The sequence below is a fragment of the Lichtheimia ornata genome (genome assembly GCF_029851405.1).
Source record: "Lichtheimia ornata isolate CBS 291.66 chromosome Unknown scaffold00093, whole genome shotgun sequence".
Taxonomy (NCBI): domain Eukaryota; kingdom Fungi; phylum Mucoromycota; class Mucoromycetes; order Mucorales; family Lichtheimiaceae; genus Lichtheimia; species Lichtheimia ornata.
Window position 1 is genome coordinate 43,459 of NW_026695413.1, and position 14,935 is coordinate 58,393.

Sequence of the window (14,935 nt, forward strand, 5' to 3'; positions counted from 1 at the left end):
AACCAGGTTTTCTCTAGTGGATACATCCGTATGCGTTGCATGTTGGAAGCGATGTACCCATTACGTGGCCGTAATTTCCTCAAATCGGCTCGGATCAAGACACCTGAATGATGGAAATGAATCTTTGGAGCAGGTGCATTTTTCATACGTTATCAAATCCATGATGGTCTTGATTGGGTGGAATTGGCTAATGGCTAGCATTGTATGAATGACTGTGACATGGCGTATACATATGATCCATTGCTCTTTTAATGCTGCTTTCTTTGCATTCTTACCCAAACACGGACTCGTGCAGCTATTGCACCATAAGTGGTTATATGGTTGACAATGGAAAAAGACCGCTTTGTCGTATGGCATCATATTTACAGCATAAAGACAGCCATAACTTAAAATGCCTCAATCAAGCATCGGTTCTTTTTGCAACCACCATACTCAGCCCAGCTCACGCAACCTTGTGTGCCAGTTTCAGGATCGAACTCGTCAATGTCAGATTTGGTCATGTCACCACCCGCCAAAATGAAATCAGGCCGACCTCCAGAAACTTTTTTTTTGGGTGGCATTGCCAAATGCGAAATTTGCGATTGCGCATGTTGAATGTGAAACGTGCACACAAGATACTTTTGACCATGCTGAGCATGGGTGTTCTAATAAAGACCCCCGCGTTTGATTGTGAGGTTTTGAGTAACGACCCGCTTTACGGTTATTACTATGCTTGAAGCATGATCTTAAATAACAAGTGATGTTCAATGATTGTCAAACGTCTCGCACAAGAGCTGAACATGAAGATGAAAAGATTTGTATTCAAAGATTGCTATGGGCAGAGCACCTAGCTGCTATCTATTTTGGATTGTTGAAGGAAAGAATGGATGTCCAAGAAAGATGCCGAAGCAAATACAAGCGAAAAAGAGAAGCTGTATCGACGATGCCGTAACCAAGAGACGAATCAAGATAGCGAACCGAGTTCTCAATTTTGGATCACTGATAAAGAGCCTAAGACATACAATCCAAGAGAGCTGCCATTAGCAACCATACACGAGCATCTCCCCTCAAAGAGCTATTGTGGAACATGTACATACCATACCATTCTGATCCAATCCGAATACAATCAATGTAATCGCTCACAGCGGTATCTCTTCTCCCATATCCATATGGAAAGCTTCAAGGAAATCTTGTACGGTCCACATTGCCATGCTTGCTGCATCTTGACGGGCCATCAAAGTATATCCATACCATGTATTGCATCTCTTGATGTCCATGTATCCTTTCATCTTCTTGCACGGCTATGACCTCACGTGATTGGTACGCCCGAATAAAAGTTGCTGGTGCTAGTTCCAATAGGCTCGTCAATGAACGGTGTCCATGCCAACCAATGCCTTGCTACAAACCTTGCACCTTCGCTTTAGCTTCCTACTTCAACAGAGCACTCGTTGCCGATCTTGAGCAGAATCTCGTTCCACATTCCTCGTCAATCTTGAAATTGTCGACATTCCTGAACCACGACAGCTGTGACAAGACACCCATATCAGTATAGAAAGCCAACAAAGGCAACACGTTGCTCACCTTTATGGGCACCCTCTACCCCACAACCTTTGCTAATGAGCTTTTCCCAATGTCGAATTACGATCGTGTTGTTGTCGAGTCTGGATAGAACCAAGCAAAGGGAAGCTGAGTATATGGCGTACGCATACCTTTTTGATGCACACAAATGAAAATGACCCATTTCCACATGCACCTTTCTACACACAGGCCCACCCAAAACCTCCCACTCTTAGCTGCTTCCATGGCAACCCAAGCTATTACTATCACTATGTGTGGGTCAATGATTGTTTATTTCATATATAAAAGCTACAACATATAAAAGAGAATGCTATGTGTTTATAGACATTGTATTACTTATCTATGAAGATCACCATATAGATACTTTTGTATATAAGAAAAGCTTTATTTAATAAGAGTAAACAACTAGCTGTGCCAATTCTTAGCCCATCGATGAAGATGGTTTCCAGGTGCGACCACGAGGAGGTGATTGGCAATCCACACCCGTAGTTTTGCGTCGTTTCGGACGAATTAGTTTAACATCTTGATCAGGATGCAAGTTTTCGTCATTGAAGACGCAAGTTTTCGTCATTGCAGACGGGCCCCTCGGGCCAGCCTAGTTAACGTCGCGGGACCGACGGACACTTTTATCGTCATTATCAGGACGGACACGTTTATCGTCATTATCAGGACGGATGCTTTTAACGTCGGATAATCAGGACGTCCAAGTTATAGTCGTGGTCAGACTCCCCCCACCCACCCATACACATTCCTCTTTATCCCCTCTTCTTGCCCATCCATTCACCTACCTGTGACACACACACACGCACACAAACACACACAGCCGCCACCACCACCCACACACCCATACCACAACACATGAGAAAAAAGAAAAGAAGACTTACCTTTGAAGACCGTGGGAGGAGAAGTGCTGCCGAAAGAACAACAAAAAATTTTTTCGCCACCGCGACCTCTTATTTGTACCCAAAACACTCAGCCACAACATACGCAAACGCAGTCACCCCACCATGGCACCCGATGTTTTTGCTTATTTTCTCTTTATTCTACAAGTCAACCTTGCTTGAAATTTTGTCTACAGTTATAAAACCATGGTTTCTGCATCTGGTAGTATCAGGCGCATGGTGATCCATTGGTGTTAGGATACTGTAGCATGATTATTATGTGTCCGAGGGGCAGTGTTTCGACCAATTTTCTCTCTCACTTCGTCATCATTCAACAAGCAAAGATCCTTTGATACTCAAAGAGGTCACTAAATGTGCAAGATCAGAAACCCCCTCCGAGCACCTGCTGATCGGTGTTGGCTGTGCATTGGGAGATTAGAAACCATATATGAATGATACATGAAAAAGCGTTGCGTATTCAAATGTGTGCTCTCATGCATTATGCTCCTCAATCCACATTTATCGTGACATGGACACCATATGACAATTTTTATTTTGATGCGATACGTGGCTACCCGAATACAGCTAGCAAGATACTAGTCTACCTCATCCATCGCTCTCGCAATCCCAGAAGCTGATACCGTTTCGCTCGTTACGTGATTGAACGCGTACAGGATCCGGATTCGGTCAATGTATACCACCTTCATCCTCCGTAAACAAGAAAATCCCAAGATTCCCATCATTAAACCTCCCTCATTCACCCAAAGGAACGCCATTGTAGTGTATTTGCTCAGATCCATATATACGATGGACAACCAAGACATGCACAGCATTTGGAGTAGTGTTCATGGAATACATTGGTGGCAAAGACATGAAGGGAATATGGAGACTCGATCATGACAGGACTTGGATGCCTAAACGATATCATGGTGCTTGCCATTATTCTTGGTGGATCCCTTGCGCTGAAATAATCCGATTCAACAACCAATGCAGTGATTGGGCCTTGAATAAGATGATGATACAGTAAGCAGCTTGAAATAGTAACCACTGTTTGCTTTGCAAGCATTTCCCTCCCCTATGTATTCCACGTACCGAGGCCTTTGTTCATGCAAAGCATGAGAAATCCTTGCCCAATCCGACCGCCATCAAGATCACAAAAGCGAATCACTAAATAGGCATGCCTTAGTACTTGAGAAACAAATTCCAAAGCACCTGAACGCATACCTGGAAGAGTGACCAATGAAAAGTATATCTAATCACACAGTGTAGCACCATGATCCGATTACCATGGATGTAATCCGTGGCGTTGCTGTATGGTCTTGAGGTTCCTTCCACGAAGAGCAAACGTATCAGCATTACGCCTTGTATTGTTACAGTGCGCATGCCAATGCTTGGTCCCATCCCATTCAATGCATCCACATCACCAGGAAAGAAGAAATCCAATGATGACGGCAATTCTTGAGGACCCTGCTTTAATCCATTAATCATCCTCCTATGATCCACTCCCTTGCCTTCAGTACCACTGCTCTTTGTACATACCATCTCGAAAAGTCGAAACATCTTCCCATGCTCTGTTATTGCTTTTGCATCACGTGACCCATCGTGGGATAAAGGTTGCTGCTATTGAGTACAAGAAGCACGCCTATAGAGCACATCAATGAATCCCTTTGCGACACACGTTTCCAGTCGTCTTACTTACCCCATCACCAGTGCACGCTTTGCCCTTCTTGAACAGGATCTCTTTCCACATTCCTCCTCAATCTTGAAATTGTCGACATTCCGGAAAAAAGAAAGGTGTGAAAAGGCAACCATATCAGTATACACAGCGAACAAGGACAAGCCTATCAACACGTTGCTCACCTTCATTGACACGCTTGCGCATATGAAGTTGGCTAATGAGGGGCTCCCATGTCGAACCACGATCGCGCTTGTTGTGAGGTCTGGGTAAGAAGTAGCAAGGAGAAGCTGAGTAGACAAAGCACCCCTTTTGACACAAGGGCATAGAAATAAATTAGCCACTGCCAATCATACATGAATGCAACATACACACCGCTCCCGCTGCCGACGCAACCAATTTTTCCATGGCAACATGTTTTACTATTGTTACCCTTCAAGAGGTGCCCGAATGAATGATGGGGCGCTCATCTATATAAGGTACAACGTATAAAAGCAAGATCCCTGCACCGAGGATAGAATACGTTATACCACATAGAGGAGGATTGCAGCATGATTGAATGGTATTGCATGTAAAAAAGGTTTAAAGAATAAAGGAGCACCTTCGCTATGCCCAATGCCTATCGCATAAATAATGATGGTTTCCATATGTAACCACGAGCACGTGATTTCCTATCTACACCTGCGTTTTAACGTCATTACAGACGACTAGTTTATCGTCACATGTTCTTTTCATCGCACATCCACATGATCTCACCATCTTGTCCATGTAGCTACAAGACATATCCAGCTGCAACCTACACTCTATTATGAATTAGATGATTGAGGATGAAAAAAGACCACTCTTCATATTGGTATCATGTTTACAGGATAAACATAGCCGTGACTCAAAATGGGACAATGAAGCATTGAGGTCTTTACTAGAACAACGTTGTACGCAATAGTCAAAAGCAGGTTGTATGGCAGCTTCAAGGTCGCGATGGGAAATCTGAAATTTACGAATCTCGCTAGCAGCCCAAAAAATTATTTAGTCGTCGTTGAAAATAAAATCCAAGAGGTTGATCCGATCCAAGCTTTACTGGTGGCGACATTGCCCAATTTGAGATTACTGACCTCGAACCTGAAACATTCTCACAACGTGCATTCATGCACGCTGACCATCTTTGTTCTAGCAAAAGCCCATATGTTACATCGTGACATTTTGAGATATGGCCATGTTAATGCTGCAAACATGATGCTTTATGAAAAGTGATCTTTGTTCATTTTCAACATGCTTCAACGTAATAGAGCTAGAGAAGCAGAGCTGCATGTTTCTATACGAAAGCAAAAAAGAGAGAACTGGAACGGCAATGGATGAGCATGCTATACTATATAGGGAACTGAACTATGAAGCCGAATGTCTGGAGTAGGTGCGTCGTTCACATGCACTGGATCTCCTAATCAGGCAGGGTCGGGAGAAAGTGGCCATGAGCTGGCAATTGGTGAGGTACTTCAATAATGCAAATTAGTAACACCTATTGACCCCAAGTACCAGAGTATCTATGTGCGATATGCAAACATGCCCTTCTGATTCTTTCTGCCTATCAATGTCTAACCACTTAGCAATAAACAAGGATCACTGGTCATATGGCATCATGTTTACAGCATCAAGTAGCCATAACTCAAAACGTCACAATGAACCATGTGGCCCTTTACTAGAAAAATCTTGCTTGCCTGGTCTAAAGTACCTTCTGCAAAAGTTTCACGAATGTGGTGGTCAATCCCAAATTTCGCGTTTCTCACCACCAGCCAATCTCGGGTAGGATCAACCTCTTGAATTTTATTTTCGACGACGACCAAAAATAAGTCTTTGGCTGGCAGCGATAGACTCATTATTCCGCGCCACAGGCCTACACCAAATATGGTATTTCAGTAGGGTAACGGCTTTGTCTCAAAAGCTGATCGACAATGGTGGTGATTAAACGCGATCCTAAAATTGTATGAGCATGTGGGTTTGCAAGAATCTACTCTAATGGCCTTCCCACGTTATTCAACAAGTAACTTTTTGTAATTGGATACAACAGCATCATCATGCTTCATGCTGATGAGGTTCATTATGACCACCTGGGATGAGGATGTTGCATAACCTCCATGGTATTAGGAATTATTCGTGACTATGGTAGGACTCAAAGTTGCTCATGGAGCAGATAGAACACAAAGTATTGATTGCAAGGTATGTCCATATTTTAATTCACAGGGCAAACAGAAAACGAAATAAAATGCTGCATTTCTATTATTCATAACAACACGTAATGGACTGTAGCAGCTTGCAGGGAAGGGTTGTTGTGTGATGGTTGCCATTGGATACCACTGGAGCGAAGGATGATCATTAGTGCCTTGTGTAAACAACGAGCAAATCGTCATGTGGGGAAAGGTTCATTCAGAGATTGGCTTGTTTCCTTCACTGTGCTTGACGCATCTGCTGACGCAAGTTTCTCATCACGATGACCATACATGATATTGTGGGGGCCTTTCCATACAAGGGGAGGGATGCCGTATACCAAAAAGATGTCAACAACGTGGTAGCCTTGAGCCTTCTCAACGAGCAGCAATATGAATACAAACCTTTCATGCCAATGGTTCCCGAAACGTGCTGGTCCAAGCAACTAACAAGAGCAATCCGTGTTCTATGGTTTTTGGTTCACATGGTATAGAACCCACAAGCAAGCATCATTATCCATAAAGCGATCCAATAATGCCACATCGTTCAATATACTTGCCTTGATCATTGCTTGTATACCACATTTTCATCCATTTGGAGCTGATGTTGGTGGAGGAGTACTATAAAACAAAGATGTATTAACGAAAAGAGGGCAAAGCCAACAACCACACACGCTTTACCTTTGCTTATTCAAATGACCCACACTCCAAATAGAAAGCAAGAGAACGTGCTTGTTACCAAGCGACGAAGTACGTCTACGTGTTTGACTGTAGGCTTTATCGCATATGAGGTTGCACAAGTCAACGGAATTGCTGCTCCCCATTGGTGACATGGCGTACCGTAATGCGCAGAGTTCAATTAGTAGCAAAGGAATCGTGTCGCAAGAGACCTTGTTTGTATACTTGTGGAGTGAGCACGATAGCGTTTGGTGGTAAAAGTGTGTAGAGGAAAGCGGCAAATGGCTCCAGCTTTGGATTTGTGTGTGGGGGGGAATAGCCGCTGGTGGCCTGCTGCGCCTACAACACAACGGCCCCTAAGAATACCACCTTGGCACTATGACAACTATACTAGTTGATGAGCACACAATATAAAGACAATAAAGACACACTTGTTTACCGATTCGAACCTCCATTGAGAAGGATCATGGCAATGCATTAGTGCAATGGGGTGAAATGGGGTGGCGTGGCCTCGTGTATTAAATTGGACGTTTCCAGCGCAACGAATTAACTCCCCTCTCTTTCCAACTTTTGTTCACTTTTGCCATGTTGCTCTGTGCTCTTATTTGTGCTGTTTTTCTCGCATTTCCTTGGCTCATCCCAATTGCTCTTTTGTACCTCGCCTTCCTACTGGTGCTGGAACTTTTCCTTCCTCTCTTGGTGTTGTCTTGTCTCGCCATTTTTTACTACCAGGTTTGGTGCCCTGTTGTTGGCTACTTGGAGACGTTGGTCGCTATCGGTGATTGTTGTTGCGTGTGTCGGGTGGTTGATGAAAGTCCCACCCTGACCATGGACTTGTCTGTTCGCCCTCGTTTGGCTGGTGTTGCTCTTTCTCGCGGTGTTGCTCGTTCTTCTGGTGTTGCTCGTTCTTCTGGTGTTGCTCGTTCTTCTGGTGTTGCTCGTTCTTCTGATGTTGCTCTTTCTCGTGGTGGTGTTGGCTCTCGTGGTGTGGTTGTTTCTTCTCGTGTGGGTGTTTCTGATGACGAAGGCGTTACTGCTTCTGCTGGTGTTGCTGTCTCTGGTGCTGTCGCTGATACTCGTGGTGTTGCTGATTCTCGTGGTGTTGCTCTTTCTGGTGATGTTGCTGCTTTTAATGGTGTTTCCCGTTCTGGTGTTGAAGAAGTTGCTGCTGAGGGTGCTGAAGGTGTTGTTGCTGCTGATGAAGGTGTCTCTGTTTCTGTTGGTGTTGAATCTGCTCCTGTTTCTGTTGGTGATGTCGTTGAGGCTGCTTTTGTCCCTGTTGGTGTTCCCGTTTTGCGTGACGACGATGGCTTTGCTCCTGGTGCTGCTGCTGGTGCTCATGATGGTGTTGTTCCTGGTCCTGTGGTCGCTGATGTTGCTGCTCATGAAGGCCATGTTGCTTTGGATGGTGATGATGAGGATGATGACGAGGATGATGTTGATGAGGATGATGAGGAACTCGGTATGTCTTTCGTATAAACATGTTTCGTTTCTTATACAAACGACTAACATATACTTTTACATAGCATTCCTCATGTACCACTTAAGCGTGCGTGATGATTTTGACGAGGATGCCTACATGGCACCTCCTTTGGATCGCCGGTACGAGGAACCTGTTGAGGTGATGGAGATTGGTAAGTGCTATTGTCACCCAATCGGATGGTTATGAAGGGGTATATATATACTAACATGGAATGGTATTTTCTAGATCCCGACGTGATCTCCATCATGTTCGCCGGCTTGGATTTCCCTCCTTTTTCTCTCGATGACGACGACGATGACGACGACCCCATTGATGTGGGTAAGTACATTGGTATATTACTCCTATGTTTGCATACATATCTAACATATAGAAATTACTTAGATATGCCTTATGAACCTCCCTCTCAACACGCAACACCTCCACCATCACCTCCACCATCACCCACGCCAATCCCAATGGAGGTTGACCCTACATTCCTTTCTCCTGTTCTTACCGCTATGGCTGCCACATCTACCATGAACACCCGCAACACCTTAACAACCATCACCACCACCGCCCCTATGCCAACAACTACCTCTTTCGCTATGCCAACCACTACTACCGCCACCATCCCTACCACCAGCACTCGTTATGTCACCCCTATGAATACCACCTCATCATCATCATCGCCGCCTCGCCATCCTACTGCTACTGTCACCACTAATACCGCCACTCCTATGACCCTCACCACACTCGCTTTTGGTCCTCGACCCTTTATGAACACCAATCAACCACGCCTCACACCTACTCCCATCTCTTCCGCTACCACCACCACCACAATCCGCAACACGACACATCCACCATCACCACGTCCGCAACCACGTGGTGCACAACAAGCACCCATGCCACAGCCAACAATGCGCCCTGAAGACGCAGCTGCCCTTGCGCAATTGTTGCGTGAGCTGGATGCTGTAGCTGAGGAGGAGGAAGAGGAAGATGACAATGACGATGAACAGGAATGGGAAGTTGTCTGGTAAGTTGCTACATCACTCATATGTATTACAATAGCCCTTATACTACCTTCTATTTTAGGCGTCGTTAGTGCTGCCTTTGTCCCTGTGTCTTGCGTTTTGGACGCTACTGGCTTTGGTGCTCTCCCTGTTTTGGGGCTATGTTTTGGTTACGGATGGGATACCCTGCAGTCCAGATCCAAGGCATGGATGATTCTCAGGTACGTTCAGTCTCGTGTGTGGTGAGTGAGAGAGTCGGCATGTAGGTTTCGCGGTGGGAGGATCTGGATGGTCATCGATGACGCTACCTTGGGTGCTGTAAGAGCCAACGAGAAGTCCAATCTCTGCCCATGTTCCAGCAAGCTATGAGTAAGTCCATGCTTTCCTACGTCCTCTCATGGTCTATTTGTCAATGTTACCCACTGAGGTATTGGACTTGCTTATGGAAGGTACGTCAAAGTATTTTGCATTATGATTGGTAATCCTTTTACTCACACAATGTCGTTTCATGTTGTGGGGGCCATCATGGTTATTGCTATCATGATGTGTCCCTGCATAGTGCTACCGCCTTTACATGTTGGATGATCATGTTTTGGCACAAGCGGCAATCATCTTTGAAGTGGGTACTTGAAAAGGAACATCAAGACATGGATGATTGGCATCATAGGCTGGACTTGGATGAGATTGGGCGTCGTTGGTTCCGGTGCCCTTGGTGCAGAGGATAAGACTCTGAAGGATCCGTGGGAGGGAAAGAAACCTGCATGTCGATTTCTTTCATTCATCGCACATGGGCTGGATGTGCCTGGGATGACATGCCACATATTGTTTCTGGTTCTGTGGGGTGTCCCTGTGAACAGGCTTTGGTCACGCGGCATGGTATGTATACCAGAAAAAATGGGTACTTCTTTTCAAAATGCTAATGCATGTATCTATTGGCAATAGGCCTTGGGCTCTTTTCGAGCGAATGCTATCGGCAGCGGCTGCTGTTTTCGAGGACAGGAGTTCTCTTTTCTTTTTATTGGTGTCGTTACCGAATTGGACCTTTAACCTATGGTGATACTGTTGGGCACATCCAAGGGTTCTCTTTTCTTTTTATTGATGGCGCTATCGTTTCGTAACCGATTGTCATGGCGACAAGGCCCAAGGGTTCTCTTTTCTTTCTATGGATGGCGGTATTCTGGTGGTACAAGTATTATCATGGGTTCAAGGCACAAGGCTCCATTTCCTCTATATGCATGATGTTCTCGTTTGGATATACCATTTCCATGCCGAAAAGACACAAGGGGGTCTTCATCTTTTAAGGATGGCGGAATCATGGTGGCCCAACTATTGGGATGAGTTCATGGCACAAGGCTCCCGTTTCTCTTTACCGATGGTGTTCTCGTCTGGGTATTCGATTTCCATGGCGACAAGACACAAGCGGGCACTCTTCTTTTTGCGAGTGCCGTTATTATCGTGGCAAGTCTGTTACGATGGATCCATGGAACCAGGCTCCCGTTTCTCTTTATGAGCACGATTTCCTTTTGGAGATAACGATCGTCATGGAGACACGTGTATGGGTTCTCTTCTTTTTATGGATGGCGCCATGCGCTCTCGTACACGGTGTTTCGCAACGCAATCAAGCTGCAAGAGTACGATGTTCGCTTTTATTCATGCAGTGTCAATGCAACAACACAATCGCACGTTGACATTTAAGCTGAGAGCCATCTTTTCAAGACACTGTTGCTCTCTTTCACGCTGTTGGATGGAGGTGGAGTTACCAGACGTCCATTGGATCAAACATTGGGCATGACAGCAACAATGGACTACTATGCATTGTCATGGCATTTTCAAAACCATCGACAACGATATCAGCAACGCTTCGTATCACGGCGCGTTTCTATCGAAGACTCAGAGATCGGTTGGCATGGTGATTGCATTCGCGTAGCAGCAAAGGATTGCTTCAAGCATCAACTCCCACATCTCCATAGAGACGTGTGGCGCATTCAAAGCTCATGATGGGCTGCATTCGCTGGACAACGTGCCCTTATATTGTGACAGCAATGGTGGAAAATCTATTCCTGGGGCAAAAATGGGTGACACAGCCACATGTTTACTTCATTGGTTGGCATTATGGCAAGCACACAAATGGTTCCCTTCGAGATACATGCCTACTCGGCTTTCGTGGAGTAATCTACTCATGACCCAAGCATCCTTATGGAGCGTTCTATTGATACAATCCAACTCTTATTGGAGCTTCGATGTCTTTCGAAAGCATGGTTACGTTCACGTCTCAATCGGTGGTGGCGTATGCACCTTTTACAATTAGCATTCGGGAAGAATGGTGAACAGCATCAAGATCTTTGAATTGATCGAGGTGGCATGGCGATTCATTATTGGCATTCCTTGAGGTGGATATTGGTGATGATCAATACATACAGCACACATTCGGTTGGCGTATGAACAGGACATCACCTTCTTTCTATCGGTGGCACGATCATGATTCAGAACACAACGCTTTGAAATGGGCGAAACATTGCAACTATGATAACATGACAAGGGCTTTATATTGGAGTTCAGCATCATCGATACAAGACTTTGACAAGAAGACCATCCTTTCATATACAATATGGGGCGTATGGCGGTACAAGAGCATTTACAGCATCAACCTGAATTGCCATTGGGATTTCAACCATGGACCTCCTACACAAGAGCACCTCGATCCAAGAACTACTGGTAGTCTCTCGACGTTTTCCCATTATTCGAATTTCATGAATGATTATCGGCAACATGACAAGGCACAAAGTACATTGTCAAGCCACCGTGGTCGACATTGCAGCCAAATTCATTAGCACATGAAAGCTCGGCCATGAAGAACGTATGTATACCATTCCAAGGCTGATTTGCAACCATTGAACTTACAATGACATTGGATAGATTCAATGATGGAATTCCCCTACCATATCACATTGGTCCTGGCGATCGGTTCTGGATTTCCTATGTACAGCAATTGCAAGATTCCACGCACCTCATACCAAATCAAACAAAGGCTCTCGTTTATGCGCATTCACTTCTTCAATCATTCAATCAGCGCAATATCAAAGACAAACACAAACATCAAAGTAAGTATTCCTTGGTGGATTGGGTGATCTAAATGAAGCAAGTGTTAACATAAGATGTTGTAGAACAAACATGCCGACAAACCTATGTCCATGGCATCAAGACCAATCTGGAGGATATGCATCGCTTTGTCGTTCAGGGTCACAGGGCACCGTGCGACCACCGATTAAGAGTCGCCTGGCCGTTGGGTGCCGTGCTGAATCTGCTCAACAATCTCGACCATCATTCAAATTGGCATTCAATTACATCAAGATCAAAAGAGCCCAAAAAAAAGTATGTATATGAATACCAATACCATTCCTTCATGCAACGTCCTCATTGTAGTCTTTTAGAAGAAAACCAAAAACAAAAAAATGTGGGGCTTGCAAGAACTGTGCTAGGAGAACTAGGATCACGCTGGTATCGGTGTTGGATAGCAAAAGCTCTACACTTCCTCAAGACAAATATTACTCAACCGCTTCACATGATAATGGGTACGTACGTTCGAATCAACCCATTTATTATCCCATTGCTAATATAACCATCATCGTAGGTTCTGCACATGAAACCTTCTTTCCAACGCTGTGAACTTTACACGAGTCAACAATGAAGCAAGGTGCAATGACTGATGACAAGAGGCAATGTGGAGCACGCGAGACTCGAAGCAAGATGGGAATTACTTCTGTGAATGACCAAGCCCTCGGGACAAGGGACAATGGAAAATGTGCATTGGCAGAGGAGTTGTAAGTGTGATTGGTGTGGATTGCAATTTGCCAACGTGGATGCTGATATTTGGGTCACATGATAGTGAATGCGGCATCAAAAGACACCGTTGGAGAAAAGGATGGATTGCCAACATGAGATTTGGAGCTCTCATCAACACACAAACATGCAATTACTCTCTGGTGGGAGGGGCACTCGTTGATTGGTGGTGGTCAACAACGCATTTTCAGACATCTACAAAAAGATGATACTTTGGATTATCCCATACATAGTTAATGCAATACAATGAGACATGTTCATAATAAAGGCCATAGATTTATTCAATAAAGCTATCAATCACTCTATATGACACACGCATATCGAGCATCTTCGTTGATAAAGCTTGAAATTGCTATCAACATGCAGCCTTGCAAGAGTAAGGTGATCGTCACCCCCCGCACATGCATAAGAATTCTTCCGCCAAATGACTCTCAATCAAAAATGACCCCTTTCTCTTTCTTGCTCTTTATACTACACGCCTCTCTTTACAGCTTCACTTTCACTCCTTCTCCACATTGCTCATTCCGTGTTCGCCATCTGCCAACCCAACCATGTCAACATTCGTCTCTCGTTACACGTCATCACTAAAGCCAACTGCTCTTCTTCGCCTTTTCCTTGGGCTTTGTTTCGACTTCCTCTTTTATACCACGCTACACAACTTTGACATTTCACAACAACACCTCCACTGAAAACCGATCGTTGACAATGAGCATCGCTTCAGCGATTTCACAATGTAGTCAACTTGAGAACCTTGACTCGTCCAAATGTGTCCAACGCAGCTATGGAGTATGTACGCTCTGCCACGCAACCAATGGATATGTGCATGGTTATAGATGCTGGTAGGTGTATTATCGTGTGCGTAAAAGTTGCCAGGGTTTGCAGAGCGATTGCATGGTTCAAGCTGCTCATCATAATCAATCATCATCTTTTTGAATGGTCAGATCTCCAAGCAACAGCAGCAAAACCATTAGACTGGATTGGATATATAAGTTTCAACATGTTAGTCATCAGGCAAATCGCACAAGCTACAAGCCATGGATTACCCAAGCACTTTATGATTCAATCTCAAGCAGCTGTTGGCGTCGAATGTTGATGGATTGCGGCATGCCTTTGGAAGCAATGCTGGGTTTGACGGCTCATGGAACCAAGCTGTATATTCCTTGGTGAGGATGCTTTGTAGAACTGAGGTAGGTTTGGTTTGCTGATCTTGTGGATATGCTTGATTAAGGAGGGCCAGGTTTTGTAAGTATGCACGCACGCAATTCAAGGAGCTATTCGCGTTGGATGGGGATGCAATGGATATGCTATGGATATGTAAGGTGGACATGTGCGTTGTTGTCTTGCTAGCTAGCTTAGTGTAGCCTTTGCTTCTCCTGTAATAAACGTGGCGTATAATTGATAAGGATGAACATGGTGATCGTTTAAAATGAACATGATACAATTTTATATGCATATAACGTAATGATCCAGCCAAATAATCATTCTTTGCATCCTGGACCCATATTGTTATTCCTTTTTCTTTCTGGAAATGGATCGCCATTCGTTACACAGCATGCATCCAAAAAGATGATGATCGGATACAGTTTCCTTTCTTGCCTACTTTATTGACCACCCACAAGCGAAGGTACTAGTCA

At 44.6% G+C, this 14,935-nt stretch overlaps 2 protein-coding genes across 2 annotated transcripts; both read left to right on the forward strand.

The window, feature by feature from the left end:
• Positions 1 to 7,574: 7,574 nt before the first annotated feature.
• On the forward strand, positions 7,575 to 9,553 carry O0I10_011544 (uncharacterized protein; the record flags this gene model as incomplete). The annotated part of the gene is made up of 5 exons (XM_058491509.1): positions 7,575 to 8,451; positions 8,516 to 8,623; positions 8,698 to 8,790; positions 8,854 to 9,484; positions 9,544 to 9,553. The coding sequence occupies 5 exons, from the start codon at positions 7,575 to 7,577 to the stop codon at positions 9,551 to 9,553; spliced, it is 1,719 nt and encodes a 572-aa protein (XP_058337719.1).
• Positions 9,554 to 10,035: 482 nt separating this feature from the next.
• Positions 10,036 to 10,508, forward strand: O0I10_011545 (uncharacterized protein; the record flags this gene model as incomplete). Its single annotated transcript, XM_058491510.1, has 3 exons — positions 10,036 to 10,084; positions 10,129 to 10,337; positions 10,404 to 10,508. 3 exons carry the CDS (start codon positions 10,036 to 10,038, stop codon positions 10,506 to 10,508), a joined length of 363 nt encoding a protein of 120 aa, XP_058337720.1.
• Positions 10,509 to 14,935: the final 4,427 nt, after the last annotated feature.